A 17,188-nucleotide genomic window follows, 5' to 3' on the forward strand; every position below is an offset into this window, starting at 1 on the left:
TAAATACACACACACACACACATATAAATACACACACACACACACATATAAATACACACACACACACATATAAATACACACACATACTCAGTAGTGTTCAGAATAATAGTAGTGCTATGTGACTAAAAAGATTAATCCAGGTTTTGAGTATATTTCTTATTGTTACATGGGAAACAAGGTACCAGTAGATTCAGTAGATTCTCACAAATCCAACAAGACCAAGCATTCATGATATGCACACTCTTAAGGCTATGAAATTGGACTATTAGTAAAAAAAAAAGTAGAAAAGGGGGTGTTCACAATAATAGTAGTGTGGCATTCAGTCAGTGAGTTCGTCAATTTTGTGAAACAAACAGGTGTGAATCAGGTGTCCCCTATTTAAGGATGAAGCCAGCACCTGTTGAACATGCTTTTCTCTTTGAAAGCCTGAGGAAAATGAGACGTTCAAGACATTGTTCAGAAGAACAGCGTAGTTTGATTAAAAAGTTGATTGGAGAGGGGAAAACCCATACACAGGTGCAAAAAATTATAGGCTGTTCATCTACAATGATCTCCAATGCTTTAAAATGGACAAAAAAAAAAACAGACGAGTGGAAGAAAACGGAAAACAACCATCAAAATGGATAGAAGAATAACCAGAATAGCAAAGGCTCACCCATTGATCAGCTCCAGGATGATCAAAGACAGTCTGGAGTTACCTGTAAGTGCTGTGACAGTTAGAAGACGCCTGTGTGAAGCTAATTTATTTGCAAGAATCCCCCGTAAAGTCCCTCTGTTAAATAAAAGACATGCAAAAGAGGTTATAATTTGCCAAAGAACACATCAACTGGCCTAAAGAGAAATGGAGGAATATTTTGTGGACTGATGAAAGTAAAATTGTTCTTTTTGGGTCAAAGGGCCGCAGACAGTTTGTGAGACGACCCCCAAACTCTGAATTCAAGCCACAGTTCACAGTGAAGACAGTGAAGCATGGTGGTGCAAGCATCATGATATGGGCATGTTTCTCCTACTATGGTGTTGGGCCTATATATCGCATACCAGGTATCATGGATCAGTTTGGATATGTCACAATACTTGAAGAGGTCATGTTGCCTTATGCTGAAGAGGACATGCCCTTGAAATGGGTGTTTCAACAAGACAATAACCCCAAGCACACTAGTAAACCAGCAAAATCTTGGTTCCAAACCAACAAAATTAATGCCTTGCAGATGTGAAGAAATCATGAAAAACTGTGGTTATACAACTAAATACTAGTTTAGTGATTCACAGGATTGATAAAAAAGAAGTTTGAACATAATAGTTTTGAGTTTGTAGAGTCAACAGCAGATGCTACTATTATTGTGAACACCCCCTTTACTACTTTTTTACTAATAGTCCAATTTCATATCCTTAAGAGTGTGCATAGTACGAATGCTTGGTCTTGTTGGATTTGTGAGAATCTACTGGTACCTTGTTTCCAATGTAACAATAAGAAATATACTCAAAACCTGGATTAATCTTTTTAGTCACATAGCACTATTATTCTGAACACTACTGTTTATTTTATATATATATATGCACACACACACACACACACACACGGTCTATTAGATAATAAACCGACCCTTTTATTATTATTTTTTTTTAACTATATGGATTTGAATGACGTGCGATTACACCAATCATGCTTGAACCCTCGTGTGCATGGTGAGTTTTTTCACGCATGTCGGTGACGTCATTTCCCTGTGGGCAGGCCTTGAGTGAGATGTGGTCCTGCCCTCTCGGCTGAATTCCTTTGTTTCACACGCTGCTCCAGACGGAGCGCGTTGCTTTATCAAAATTTTTTCTGGACCTGTGAGGAATATCCGAGTGGACACTATTCGAGAAATTAAGATGGTTTTCGGTGAAAAGTTTAACGGCTGATGAGAGATTATGGGGTGTTTCTGTCAGTGTAAGGACTTCCCACGGAGCGGGACGTTGCGCAGTGCTCCCAGGCGCCGTCGTCGGCCTGTATCGAGCTGAAAACATCCTAATTTAAGGCTTAATTCACCCAGGACGTCATGAGAGAACAGAGAAGATTCAGAAGAGGCCAGCATGAGGACTTTATGTGGACATTCCACTGTTTAAGGACATTTTTTAATGAAAGACGTGCGCGCAAATTCGCCGAGTCGTTTCGGTGACGACTCGGCCAATCCGTCTGCGCCGCGACAGGAAAAACAACCCCGTGTTGAAAACCATTTGTAAAATTCAGGCGGCTTTTGATCGCTTTCAACAAGTGAGTAACTGAGAAATTGTTTAACAGCTTGGGCATGTTCCAACTTGCCCGTTAAGGTTTCCAACGGAGGTGTTTTTCCTGTCGTGAACCCCCGCGGTCGGGTCCGGCCCATCCATATGGTTTTTGAAAAAAAAAAAAAAATAAGGTCGGATACTTTTCTACTGGACCTCGTATGTGTGTGTGTGTATATATATATATATATATATATATATATATATATATATATATATATATATATTACATACATAGACACACTTTTGTAGAAAAATGTTTTAAATATTTTTTATTTTCACAAATTTGATCAAAATGGTTTTGTTAATAGTTGTATAAATACTACAGTAGCTTATCATCATTGTATTATTTCAATAATTGTCAGCAAATTTAATCTAAAACTTTTGCAGTCCCACGTGTTCTTTTCAGACTTGCAGAGTTGTAGATTTTGTGCACGCTCTAGCTGTGCAGTGGCAGTGTTGGCGATGTAGTTTTATGTACTTTGTGTCTACCTGGCTTGTTGGCAGTCGAGCAAACAAAGTCTGCCTTCAGAGGGAGGCGGAACTCCTGCAGGGTGATGGAACCTTTGGAGGCTGTGTGTTCTGGAGCAGCTTTCCCGCCAGTGGGCTTCTCTCCTTTCAGGCGGTCCAGCTCCGCCTTCAGGGCTCCCCTCCTCTCCGCTAACAAAGTTTGGAAAATAAATAAGACAGTCAATTTTAAAAAGTAATACATTTAAACTGAAACCATGAGTTTAGAGCAGGGATTGTCAACCCATGGCTCTGGAGCGGCATTTGGCTTTTGAACCCGTCCACAGCAGCTCCCTGTACCTTTGACCCGTACTGGCATGTAGGACTCCATATCCCTGTATTTTTTTTTTTTTAAACCACTGAGCAGCAGTGTCTTAAGTTGAAGGTCTCAGAGGTTTTCAGACTGAGTGATGCTGTGACGCAACTCCAGCAACTTTACAGGCAGCCAATGACGGAGTATTTTCACGAAGGCAAAAGCTTTATTTTCAGACTCGGACGCCATGTTCTGCTGTCAGAGAGCCACTACATCAGTGAGTGTGAGACAGCAAGCGTTGGAGCGGAGACGGAGAATTTTAGCCAGAGAATGGAGCAAAATATTTGGGGGGAAGAAATAAAAAATTGGTCAAGCCACCTTAATTCATTACTGGTTTGGTACCGAAGGTACCGTCTCATTCACATCATGTGCACATGTCCAGTGCGCACACAACATATAAGCAAGCAGGGGCTACAGTCCTTTGACTGAGGAGAGTAACGTCAACTCAGAACATGGCGTCATTTTTGTTCCAACTGCACTGAACTACTGAATGAACTTTTTATGTTTTCAACATTTTTTAAGTCATTTAACCACATACAGCAACACATCCAGGTACAAGTGCTATAAAAACAGTTAAGCTGTCAAACTGACATAAATTTACAATTTATGATGATTTATTTCATTTAAAGCCTGATTTATGCTTCTGCAGCTCTGTAACTCCGTGTCATGCAGTGACGTGTGTGACAGTTTTAAAGTTCTCCGTCTCTGGATTATGATTTATTCTGGACTAATTTGATCCTCAACATCCTTTTCTTTCTACAATCATCACCTCCAAATCAAAGGTAAACTGAACAATTTCCGATTTTTACAGACTCGGTATTGTAAGTGTGTGGACTTTTCTGATCCATTTGTAATCTGTGTGTGCACTGCAAAAACTATTAAAATATGATGGCAGAGGAAGGAGTGAAAGCAGAAAAGTGTCAATAAATGGTCGGGCTTTTAATCACAGAAATGACTCTGGTCCCACTTTCCTCAGAGAAATATTTTGAGCCTACTGGTCTGGGCCAGTAGCAGTAATTTGTAATAGTAATAAGTAAGTTGTAATAGTTACTGGTCTTCCTGGTCTGAGGTCGTGGCCCCAGGTATTTGAAAGCTCAGAGCCTCCAAAAATGAGCATCATCGTAGCATTAATCATCGCATCATGCACATTTGGCACGTGTGTTTCTCGCCCCCTGCTCCCCCACATGTGGCGTGGGGGGGGGGGGGGGGACATTTGCATAAAATGCTGATATGTATGTACAGACATGATCATATGGTGACCAGACAGCCACGTCTGAGAGCACACAGCACGGGGAGCCACCTGTCAGCTGATCACAGCACACTGACAGCTGGAAATGACAACTCAGTGCACACAACGTGTCACATTAAAAACACAGAGACCACTGCCAGGACAGGTATATAAATAATTACAACAATACACAGTTACATAAACTAAAATGAATGATCACATAACACAGAAAAAGAGAGTGACACGTTGGTCTGGGTGGGGAACAGACAGAGGGGCGTGGCTGGCTGCAAACAGCAGCTGCTGCTGAAATCTCTGTACCTGGACATCCCAGATGGGGAACACGTACCGTGTTTTGATGGACATGAACTTACAACTTTCGTCCATGAGGCATGTGTCTCTGCCTGCTATACTCAAGTGGAAATACATAAAACATCTTTCGCCTTTGTGAAAGATGTATGCAGCGGCTGCACAGTGCACCTCAGTAGGCTGCAGGCTGACCCGACACGCGTGACCATACATCGTGTAATTTCTCTTTTTTTTTTTTTTATAATAAATAAAATTTTATCTCCTTGTTGATTTTCTGCATTTCATGCTCCTGTTACAAGACAGCGACTGTAACGCAGTGGTGAAGATTCTGTCTGTTAATCATAGCTTCTGTAAATTGCAGGTTCGAATCCCGCGAGTGGCATTTAATTTTTTTATTTAACATTGGGTCTCCTTTTATATCAACCCAGTGATTTTCAGTAATTATACACCAATATCTCATCTACCAGTGTCCGGTGATTGTATTAGTTATATAGCAGGCTGGACATAATGAGAGCGCACTGCTTCATTCATGTCATTTCATGACTGTACGTCTGTGACCATGGGACATATACACAGACACACACAGCTCATACTTGTGTTGTCGATTGTGCTGCTCGATAAGAGGGAATCCATAAAATGCTGTGTTTTTTATGGTGTGTTATTTTTGTTTATATGCACAGCAGAGGCACGATGTGGTGCAACACATTCCAGCTGCTCGCACTGTGGTCGTGCACGTGCGTGCACAATACAATTCACGACAGCAGGTGGAATGTTTTGTGGTTCCCCATTTCATACGAGGTCTGTTAGAAAAGTATCTGACATTTTTTTAAAAAACCATATGGATTTGAATCATGTGTGATTGCGTCAGACAAGCTTGAACCCTCGTGCGCATGCAAGAGTTTTTTCATGCCTTTCGGTTGCGTCATTCGCCTGTGAGCAGGCTTTGTGTGAGCACTGGTCCACCCTCTCATCTATTTTTTATTGCGAATAAATGTCTGAACAATTTGGATCTTTGCTGCATCAATTTTTTCCAGAAACTGAGAGAGACCTCCAGGTGGACACCGTTAGAAAAATTAATATGGCTTTCAGGGACGATTTTATGGGGATTAAACAGATTACGGGGTGTTACTGCCGCTTTAAGAGCGGCCCACAACTGCTGAGAGCGCGGCGCGCTCCCAGCCCCCAACGACAGGCTGACACCCCGCTGGAACAACCAGATCATTTCCAACGTGAAAGCTTTGTTGATCCGGGACCTCGTCTGACTTTCACAATATGAATGTGAATATCCGATTGTGATTGTGCATGAGCTGGACATGCCAGAACATGTCCAGTTAGGCTTCATCACAGCGTTGCTTTGCGCCGAGCGGCTGCACCGCGACGCGCGGTGGAGCCGCTTTTCTTTCCATGACAAAAACTCCTGTAACGGTGGAATGTGCCGTTCATTTTTAAACTGGACGCTGTCTTTATCCGGTATGTCGTCTGACTAGCACAGGAATTGTGAAAAGATGTGGACATCAGCACTTTTCCGGCACATTAAGACAGACGTGCGGAGGAGTTCCGCGCGTCGCGGTGCAGCCGCTTGGCACAAAACAACGCCGTGACGAAGCCTCACGGGACATGTTCTGGCATGTCCAGCTCATGCACAATCACAATCGGATATTCACATGACTGGAAAGCAACCGGAATCCGTGTGAAATCCACCTGAAAGCCGTCCTGTGAGACCAACACCGAGGTGGTTTTGTCCCACGTAATGAACGGCTCCGTGGCACATCCCTCCGCTTTTCTTTCCATGAAAAAAACTCCTGTAACGGTGGAATGTGCCGGAAAAAGTGCTGATGTCCACGACTTCTGCCTTTTTGTGAAAGTCAGACGAGGTCCCGGATCAACAAAGCCTTCACATTGGAAATGATCTGGTTGTTCCAGCGGGGTGTTAGCCTGTCGATGGGGGCTGGGAGCGCGCCACACTCTCAGCAGTTGTGGGCCGTCCTTAAAGCAGCAGTAACACCCCGTAATCTGTTTAATCCCCATAAAATCGTCCCTGAAAGCCATATTAATTTTTCGAACGGTGTCCACCTGGAGGTCTCTCACAGTTTCTGGAAAAAAAAATTGATGCAGCAAAGCTCCAAATCGTTCAGACATTTATTCGCAATAAAAAAATAGACGAGAGGGGTGGACCACACCTCACTCAAAGCCTGCTCACAGGCGAATGACGCAACCGACAGGCATGAAAAAACTCACGCATGCGCAAGAGGGTTCAAGCTTGTCTGACGTAATCACACGTGATTCAAATCCATATGGTTTTTTAAAAAAAAAAAAATAAGGTCAGATACTTTTCTAACAGACCTCATATTTGGTTCGTGGATTTTCTTCCGGTTTCTGCATCTTTCATGTTATGTGTGAAGGGGCCCTAAAGGCTGCAGACCACGGTTCAGACGGCCCTGACAATTACACAGTTTGAGAAATTCATCTGGTTATGTGAAATATAAATGAGACTGGAGAGCCTGTTAGATCTTCTGCAGATGTGTCATGATGTAGAGCAATGTTTAAAAGAAAAAAGGAATAACTGGACAGAACAAAAACACTTTAATCTTCAATAAGCAAAATGCACATCTCAACCTGTGCAGTGCATTGTGGGATTAACATGGTAAACATGGCAGATTGCAGTATAAACATGAGCAATTGGTGCAATTTACAAGACTTTAAAAAGCTGGCATGTCTAATATGTCGTGGGTAAGTATTGTGTAAGAGCACATTGACGCACACTGATATATGTTGTAATACGGCGGGCACCTTGAAAAATTTTGGGCATGCTGAAGGCCCGTCACACCATGATGATTTAGCCTGCATATGCTGACTGTACTAAAAATGCTGCCATATGCAGGTGCATGTCTAATACTGGCGTGCCCAACCACTTGATCGCGATCAACTGGTCAATCGCGATCGAGTAGTTGATCTTCAACTGAATTCCAGTCGATAGCATGACACTGGCGCTGTAACGGACAGTGCTGCTATAACAGATTGATGCAGAAGGTGGCAGCACTGCACCAATAAGGATGTCGGCTGTCGTTAAACACCATAAAAGAAGAAGAGGGCTCTTCTTCTATGGTGCAGGATGCAGAGGAGAAAAAAAATTTAAATGAGAAATGTTTTTGAAGCAACATAACCGCTTAAAGAGCCGCAATAAGTTACACTGTGGACAAAGACAGTTAAGTAAACAGTTCAAAAGTCAGTATTTTCATTAATTAATTTCTCGTGCATTTGTTGTGTTTGTGAACACAAATAGCGAGCCGTTAGCTCAGTTACACTGTGACTATTAATACTGTGATTTCCTGCTTTTGTTAAAGGTGATGACTGAGATTTTATTTTACTTTTTTGTGCGTTCATTTTGTGTAATGTTGATAAAAGCGACACGGCCGTTTCTGTAACAGTTGAATACAGAGATAAACTGTGACTATTAATACTGTGATTTCCTGCTTTTGTTAAAGGTGATGACTGAGATTTTATTTTACTTTTTTGTGCGTTCATTTTGTGTAATGTTGACAAAAGCGACACGGCCGTTTCTGTAACAGTTGAATACAGAGATAAACTGTGACTATTAATACTGTGATTTCCTGCTTTTGATAAAGGTGACAGTATTTGTGGTCTTATTTTATTGTTATTCCATGTGCAGCTGGAGGACTGCTGCACACAGATGTGAGGTGGCTCAGCAGAGGTAAATTTCTGAACGGTTTAATGAATTGTTGCCTGAAATTAAAAAATAAATAAATTCTAACATGTTCAAACCACGCTGAATATGCACATCTTTTGGATTTAGCCTTTCTTCTTTCTTGCCTCCTCTCAGTGCCAGAAGTCCCACTAAGGTAGGGAAAAACTTTTCAAACTCTAATTAGGCGTTGTGTAATTTGAGTTGCTCGTTGTTGTGTTGTTACAGGCCAAAGCCTACTTGTGCTTATTCTTTGCATATTTACCTCAATAATGCATTGTTATTGTTAAAGCTTTATTTTTGTTGTGTTATTATATTGGTGCACAATAAATTGCAGCATTCGATATGGCGTTTAATATGGCTTGGTAGATCTTGATACACTGTCACTTTAAAAGTAGATCTCGGTTCAAAATGTGGTTGGGCACCCCGGCTGTAATAAATTAATGCAGCAGTCACACCTTGACGACTTAACCAGTGTATACTGACAGCCCTGTTTCCACTGAGTGGTTTGGGTCAGTGCTGCGCGGTATTATTCACCTTATTCAGGAAGTCAGGGTGGTTGGCTCCATTTTGTCAAATAACCTCCGGTTTGTCACTGCTTCTAATGATTAGCTACGTACGCTATAAGTGCCCGAACATGGGCAGCATTAATTGTTCAGTTCATAGGAGCCACAATAACTGCAAAAAGAGGAAACTATTGCTTTCAGATGTTCTGAACATAGAAAGCAGAGATCTGAGTGCTGTGGACGAGCATTTAACTTGTTCCCTCCTCCATTGTAAGACGAGGATCTCCGGTGCTCACTAAAGGCGCTGAATTTGAAAAATCCACCCAAACGTCCCGATGTCTGTTCTTTTGATTTTATGAAGAAAAAACCCACACCACTGGATCTTTTCCCAGAGAAATGGTTGGACTATAATGCTCCATTGAAGAAGCCACGGCGGGCGCTAGTGAGACAAATGGGTAAGCTGTGTTTGTAGCGTTACCTGCTATCTAATTTACTCATTTTCTGGGGTTTGATACAACCAACTGCATCAAACAACACCATACATATATTAACGTTACGTAATCTTGGCATTACGGTGGTACTACTTGTCGGGTAGTATTTTAACTTGATTGTGCTTTTATACGAGCTTCAGCAGCGCCATGCAGTGTGAAGCTTGTAGTTCCTCATAGCCAAACCGTCTGCGCCGAGTGACAACACAAAGTAGTTAAAAATAATCGAGGGCCACTTTTTCACGTCATCTTCCCACTCTGTTCTGACCTGTGGGTGAGCCAGAGTCGATCCCTTTGAGCTTTTCAAAAAGGTTTTTGTTTCTACCCATGTAATGACTTCCGTTGTTCTGTACTGAAAACACCGCTCAGCAGAAGTCCTAAGACAAAACAGAAATGCCTCTGTTGTAAAAGTTGCTTGCAAAAGTATTCAGCCCCTTGGTATTTCATGCATTTTAATTTGTTTATGGCATTTCAAATACAAAAGTAAATCAGGCTTCTCAGTCTAAACATTTATAAAATTATCTTCCTTAGACTCAAACTGAAAGTAAATCTCTACAACTTGATATAAATTAATTAAAAATATAAAAGCCAAGATGATGGGTTGCATAAGTAATCAGCCCCTTTGGTATAATACCTGTAAATTTAATTGCCAGTTTTCTTCAGACAAGTCAGGGGATGGATACATGAACATTTCCAAGTCACTGAATACGTCTTGAACTTTATTTATATCAGTTATGTACTAATACAAACAGTATGACACTCTATGGTAAATCTGCATGGAGTAGACAGTTCACAAAAAGTGACTGTGCAAGAAAGAGAAGAGTGAGGAAAGCCACCAAGACAACCCAGGAGAACTTACAGGCTTCTGTGGCTGTGATTGGAGAAACTGTGCACAGTGCAAGTTTTGCGTCGACGTCACCCCTCAAACTTCTACTGAAGGTCTTTTTTTTTTTTTCCATTTTTCACAAGTTTCTCACAAGTGACAACTAAACACTATCATAAACAGAGTTTATAAGAAAAATCCAAACCCAGAAAGAGGCAGATTGAGACCTCTGGGACGTGATGTGTTTCATCAGAGTTTCTGAATGAACTCACTTGCCACCAGCAGCAGCCTCTCGGCTTCAGCCTCCACTTGCGATCCTTTGCCGTGCTCTTCATCTTTGCAGCAGTTGAGTGCCTGACTGGCCTGATGGATCACAGTCTGCTGCAGGTTTATTTCATTTGTCAGGATCTACACGAACACAGTAATGACAGGTTATCACCACTGGGACTTTGTTGACTACATAGGATGACCTTTAACTGGAACATGCAGGTTTAGAAATATGGATGGATGATTACTTCCTCTTCAGAAGCCAAAATAAAACACCACCCCTGGAAAAAATGATGGAGCCACAGCATGTAGAAGATTCTCACCCAGCTTACTTGTTTGGTGGTGGGGGAAAAAAATAAAAAATAAAATAAAATCTGATCTGAAAAAGTTTCATCCAACAGGTGAAGATCAGTGGCATGTTACTATGGAGGGTAGCCTCATTTTGATGTTTTAGACAGTATTTCCACTCCCACTTTAGGGTTGCCTGCGGTACACCATGTCAGTGATGAAAATGGAGAAGATGTGACTGCAAACCTTCAACTTCTGTTTGATGCTGAAGTGGCTGGTGCTTCTGGGCTCTTGGGCTCTGTGAGAAACGTCCTCCTTCCTCACAATGACCTGTTTCACACTGGGTCTGTCAGCTTCCTTCACCCTGGTGGACCTGTACGCATCAATGCTAACACACAGGTGCACCAACGGCATCAGTTTAAAAATACAACCAGCATCTTCAGAGAAGTCAATGTTAACGTCATCTCCTCCCACTGGCTTTGTGGCCATCAGTTATTCAACATCCCCAAATTAGATTCTCAGTCTCTGACTCCATCCACACGTCATGTCACATACATTAGAACATCATGTGAAGTTTATATCATGTGACTAGTATTAGCAGAAAAAGTGTTTTGCCTTTGCTATTTTTTGAAATATAGCTTTTTTTTCTTTTTTTAAATCACTTGAAAAACCACTTCATGTTAGCATAAAAACCTTGAGATATTTGAGTTTATTCAGAAAAATGTGTTTCCTTTAAGAAAACTTACAATTAGCTACTTGAGTTTGGAGGGTAACAGAAACCTGTCTCATGTAAGCCAAGAGCAGTCTCGATCCAGGACCAACATAGATCCAGGCACTCCTCACTCAGCTTCTCAAGTGCTCCAATCAGGGAATCCACTGATCCCCAAAGATCACCACAAAGTCACGGTCAGTAAACCGCTCCTCGCCGACAGACACCGCCACAACTCCATCCAACACACAGTCCAACCAAGCACCAACAAAAGTAATTAACGGGAAAATAACATGGATGCTCTTGTGCTTAACTCATAACAGACTTATTGCTAATTTATTTTTTATTTATTTTTACATCAAGGCCTGTTTCTTTTATCGTACTGCAGACGATCAGGTGAATCAGCTGGTAACAAATGACACAAAAAAAGTTGCATTATAAGTAGACATGGCAACTCTGGTTGTGTTAGATATCAATAACACAACCCAAAGACAGGCTGGCTGTTGTCATGCGTAGCATGTAAAGGCATATGATTGGCTGTTTGTGAGCCATGGAGGGAGAGCATTTGGGGTTTGTTCATGCAGTCTAACAAATTCTTCACGTTTTTCTGACATCATTTGGCGCTTTTCAATGAAACACAGTTTTATTCTGGATTCTAATTAGCATCTGTGGTCATGTATATTAATATCATTTTATCATCCAGACCTACTACAGCCTCACATAGTGCGCACACAAGCAGGAAGCTTTGATGTCTCGGATGAAGCGCCACCTGGAAGAAAAAAAAGTTGCAGTTCCTTGACTGCCCACTTGAGGCCGCTTCCAAAACAGGGCAAATTCCCATAGAGTCCAATTTAAAGTGTCCAATTTGCAAGCAGAGATAAAGCTATTTACACCCTGGTCCAAAAAACGATTTTGGTCTCTATAGATAGTTTCCTCCTCCATGAGATGAGGTGATTTTTTCCCCCCTAACTTCTTAGTTTAAGACGTCTTAAGCCATAAAATTGGGCGTAATTAGGGACACGGTCATTGAATGATACCTGCTGAGCCGAGCACCTCAGGCTCGCATAGCGTTAGGGTTAGCTCAGTGTCTGCTTGACGCAGCTGTTGTGTTGTTGTGTCTGCCTGTAGTACTTGGAATAATCTGTCTTGTTGTGAAAAAATGTCCTAACAGATCATCTAAGACCATAGAATTGGTAAATGGACTGCATTTATATAGCGCTTTTCCATCTGCACTCCAACATTTTTTGTATCATTTAACCACATACAGCAACACATCCAGGTACAGGTGCTATGAAAATAAATATTAAAATAGTTAAGCTATCAAATTTGCATGAAAAAAACATGGGGAAAAAAAAAGGTGTACGTTTCTTGCAGATTTAGTAAGTATTTGTGAAAGTGAATTATTCTGTCGTTATTATGCAGACTAGAGTTTGGATCCCTGAACCGGGCCTGGCAGGACATGATGGGCTGGGCTGGGTTCAGACAAATAGTCTGAAATAATAACTGGGTTTGGATCCAGTCACATCAGCACAAAGACACTGAGAAGCTCCACAAAAAGGGCCAGAGTGCCTGTACTGTGCCTGAATGTAGATGTGGATAAATAAGTAGGTTTGTGAGAGGAAGGGCATCAGACAAAATAAAGAGTACAGAGTACAAATCAAATTTCCATACTGGATCGATTGAGGCCTGGGTTAACAACAATCATCACCAACTGAAATGGCTGTGGTGAATATCTACTTTAAAAAAGGGAGGAGCACAGGGTGACATAAGACTGGAGGAAGGTGCACACAGGTGGACTACAGTGTTTGTAGGAGATGCAAGCTGAAAGAAATTACCGAGTATAAGGTTTTGGCAGGAGGGAGTATAAAGGCACTTTGACACTTCTACAAATTTGATCCCCACACTGCTGCGCAGTTGGTCGTGCCAAAGTGTCCCGCATTGTCCCACTTGATGCCATGCAATATAAAATAATCATTTTGTAGCTGATGACACATTTGCTCTCAGGACTTGGCTGATGATACTATCTCTCATCGCTCCCAGAATCACAGAGCTGCAGGTTGACTTGTGCACGTCGTGCGATGGAGAACGCATTTGGAATCTTGTTTCAATGGTAATAGGTTAAAATATATGCACTGCAATGGATTGGTAAAACAGTTGCATTTTCATTACTTCTTATGAGTTAGATAATGTATCTATAAAGTTATGTTTATTATAGAGTTAATGCGTCATCATAATCTAATTTCAGGTTCAGATGCCCTGCACATACTGACACACGCACTGTTTTCAAATAGCAGTGTTCTCCCCAGATAATGGAACAATGGCAAAGCGCCACTGTACGGTAATGACAACACTGTTATACTGCGCCGTGCTTAGATGTTTTTAATTCAGTCAGGCTGTTTGTGCTGAACAGACTGCTGACTGCACCCCCCCGCCGGCAGACAGCAGAGTCACAGCGCTGCAGCTCAGTCCCTCAGTGAAAGAACAAAAACTCTGTCAAACTCTTCCAATAAAAAGAGCTCCTTCTGCCTGCGTAGCTAGTGACACATTAAGGCTTTATTTTACAGATGAAAACCTTCATGTTTCCAAAGTTTGCTCAAATAAGCCGCAAAGACGGTGTGAGAGTGACAAGTCTTTTGTTCCCTCACACAGACAGACAGAAAAAAGTGTTAACTGCAGACGCTACACGCTGTGAAAAAGCAGCAAAGCAATATTAACCAACCATCGTCTTCACCACACAGCCTCAGTGAAACAGTAAAGTCTGAAAAACTGATTCAGAAAGTTTTTCATCCAGGATTTCATCATTAAAAGAGCAGATTTACTTCTTTACTTCTTCCAGAATTTTTTTTTTTCATTTTCTTTTTATTATTGTTATTGTTTATGCACCAATGACACCAGATCAAATTACTTGTATGTGAGAACTTACTTTGCAATTAATTTGATTCTGATTTGACAATCAAATCAGTCCAGGTTTAGCTCTTGTTCAAACAAGACAATTAGGGGTTATATAGTTTTGTTTTGTTTTTTAAAAGTGTGCAATCCCACTCAGAAATGTTAAAAAGGAAAAACTAAACTGTCAACATGACAGAAAAACTCTGCCTGTCTGACTGGATTAAAGGTACAGTGTGTCATTTTTAAAGAAGAGAGTAAATGATATGTCCATCAAATATTAATGTGTTTTTAAACTTTTCAGTATTTTTTATTTTATTAACTTAAACAGAAACATGCAAAAAAAAAGAGAACTTTGATTATTACAACATAAGTGTCATTTTTTTGTCTATTATTCTTGCTTTCACTGCATCTAAAACCAGTCAAAATGACTCGCAACGCACCGCCTCAGGTAATAATTGCCAACAGTGCCACTATACTAAACATTTCTGGGGAGAACCCTTTGTACAATGTTTATGACTAGCTCACGCAAGTGGCACAAAATTAATGTGTGCCAGAAGTTTTGAACATTTCAAAATTTTCTTTGTGCACTGGCACACAGCTGGGCACAGTAGGCAACACTTCATGAGTTTACTCATTGACATGCAAGACTGAGTGTAAACAGCAGGGATCAAATTTGTGCAAGTGTCAAGGTGCCTTAACTAGACAGCATAGGATGATGGTGACTTTACAGGTGAAAAAGAGGAAGAGAGTGAGAGCTCAACAAAACATCAGATGGTGGGAGCTGAAGGAGGAAGACTGTTGTGTGAAACTCCGTGAGCAGGTGAGAGAGGCACTGGATGGAGGGGAAGCAATTTTGGGCAACTGCAGAAGGGCTGCAGATGTGGTGAGGGAGACAGCTAGGAAGGTACTGGTGTGACATCTGGACAGTGAAATGAAGACAAGGAGACTTGGTCGTGGAACAAAGAAGTCTATGGATAAGCATAAAGAGAGTGAGGAGGTGTGTTGAGAAGGTGGAGGGAATATTTTGAGGAACTGATAAATGAAGAAAATGGGAGTGAGAAAAGACTGGATATTGTGGAGAGTAGAGTAAATCAGGAAGTACAAGAGGGCAGCTATGAAGAGGAAGAGTGGAAAGCAGTTTGAACCGGGAACTTTCTACACTGAAACCAAGCACACCAACAACTTGGCCACTACCTCTATGGAGCCATGGAAATGTTTAGGAGAGATAGCAGTGGTGTTTCGAACCAGACTGCTTAACAAAATCTTGGAAAGTGAGAGGATGCCTGAGGAGTGGGGACGTAGTGTGCTGGTTCCTATTTTTAAGGATAAGGGTGATGTGCAGAGCTGCAGTAACTACAGAGGCATAAAGTTGATCAGCCACAGCATGAAGTTATGGGAAACAGTAGCAGAAGCGAGGTAAAGATCTGTGAGCAGAGCTATGGCTTCATGGCGAGTAAAAGAGTACTACGATGCAATGTTTTTTTTCTGAGAATACTGATGGAGAAGTATAGAGAGGCCCAGAAGAAGTTACACTGTGTGTTTGTGGACTTAGATTCATCCACAGTAGAGATGGGATTACACCAAGGATCAGCTCTGAGTCCTGTCTTGTATGCAGTGGTGATGGACAGGTTGACTGAGGAGATCAGACATGAGTTCTCCATGGACTATGATGTTTGCAGATGACATTGTGATCTGTAGTGAGAGTAGAGAGCAAGTTGAGTCTAGCTTGGAAATATGGAGATATGCTCTGGAGAGAAGGGGAATGAAAGTCAGTAGGAGCAAGACTGAGTACATGTGTGTGAATGGGAGGAAACCCAGTGAATAGTGCAGTTCAATCAATCAATCAGTTTTTTTATATAGTGCCAAATCACAACAAACAGTTGCCCCAAGGCGCTTTATATTGTAAGGCAAGGCCATACAATAATGATGTAAAACCCCAACGGTCAAAACGACCCCCTGTGAGCAAGCACTTGGCTACAGTGGGAAGGAAAAACTCCCTTTTAACAGGAAGAAACCTCCAGCAGAACCAGGCTCAGGGAGGGGCAGTCCTCTGCTGGGACTGGTTGGGGCTGAGGGAGAGAACCAGGAAAAAGACATGCTGTGGAGGGGAGCAGAGATCGATCACTAATGATTAAATGCAGAGTGGTGCATACAGAGCAAAAAGAGAAAGAAACAGTGCATCATGGGAACCCCCCAGCAGTCTACGTCTATAGCAGCATAACTAAGGGATGGTTCAGGGTCACCTGATCCAGCCCTAACTATAAGCTTTAGCAAAAAGGAAAGTTTTAAGCCTAATCTTAAAAGTAGAAAGGGTGTCTGTCTCCCTGATCTGAATTGGGAGCTGGTTCCACAGGAGAGGAGCCTGAAAGCTGAAGGCTCTGCCTCCCATTCTACTCTTACAAACCCTAGGAACTACAAGTAAGCCTGCAGTCTGAGAGCGAAGCGCTCTATTGGGGTGATATGGTACTATGAGGTCCCTAAGATAAGATGGGACCTGATTATTCAAAACCTTATAAGTAAGAAGAAGAATTTTAAATTCTATTCTAGAATTAACAGGAAGCCAATGAAAAGAGGCCAATATGGGTGAGATATGCTCTCTCCTTCTAGTCCCCGTCAGTACTCTAGCTGCAGCATTTTGAGTTAACTGAAGGCTTTTTAGGGAACTTTTAGGACAACCTGATAATAATGAATTACAATAGTCCAGCCTAGAGGAAATAAATGCATGAATTAGTTTTTCAGCATCACTCTGAGACAAGAACTTTCTGATTTTAGAGATATTGCGTAAATGCAAAAAAGCAGTCCTACATATTTGTTTAATATACGCTTTGAATGACATATCTTGATCAAAAATGACTCCAAGATTTCTCACAGTATTACTAGAGGTCAGGGTAATGCC

The 17,188-nt window shown here is 41.5% G+C and overlaps 1 protein-coding gene across 1 annotated transcript in view; it reads right to left on the reverse strand.

The window, feature by feature from the left end:
- Window positions 1–17,188, reverse strand: part of anln (anillin, actin binding protein) — a gene marked incomplete at its 3' end in the record, with an annotated part of 89,714 nt that overhangs the window by 27,392 nt on the left and 45,134 nt on the right. The window contains exons 11-13 of the mRNA XM_034165529.1: window positions 10,941–11,082; window positions 10,412–10,547; window positions 2,758–2,925 (exon numbers count right to left, since the gene is read on the reverse strand). Of these exons, the coding sequence (XP_034021420.1) occupies window positions 2,758–2,925; window positions 10,412–10,547; window positions 10,941–11,082 (446 nt within the window). The remainder of the gene's footprint in view (window positions 1–2,757; window positions 2,926–10,411; window positions 10,548–10,940; window positions 11,083–17,188) is intronic.

Source organism: Thalassophryne amazonica, unplaced genomic scaffold, assembly GCF_902500255.1.
Source record: "Thalassophryne amazonica unplaced genomic scaffold, fThaAma1.1, whole genome shotgun sequence".
NCBI classification, from domain to species: Eukaryota; Metazoa; Chordata; class Actinopteri; order Batrachoidiformes; family Batrachoididae; genus Thalassophryne; species Thalassophryne amazonica.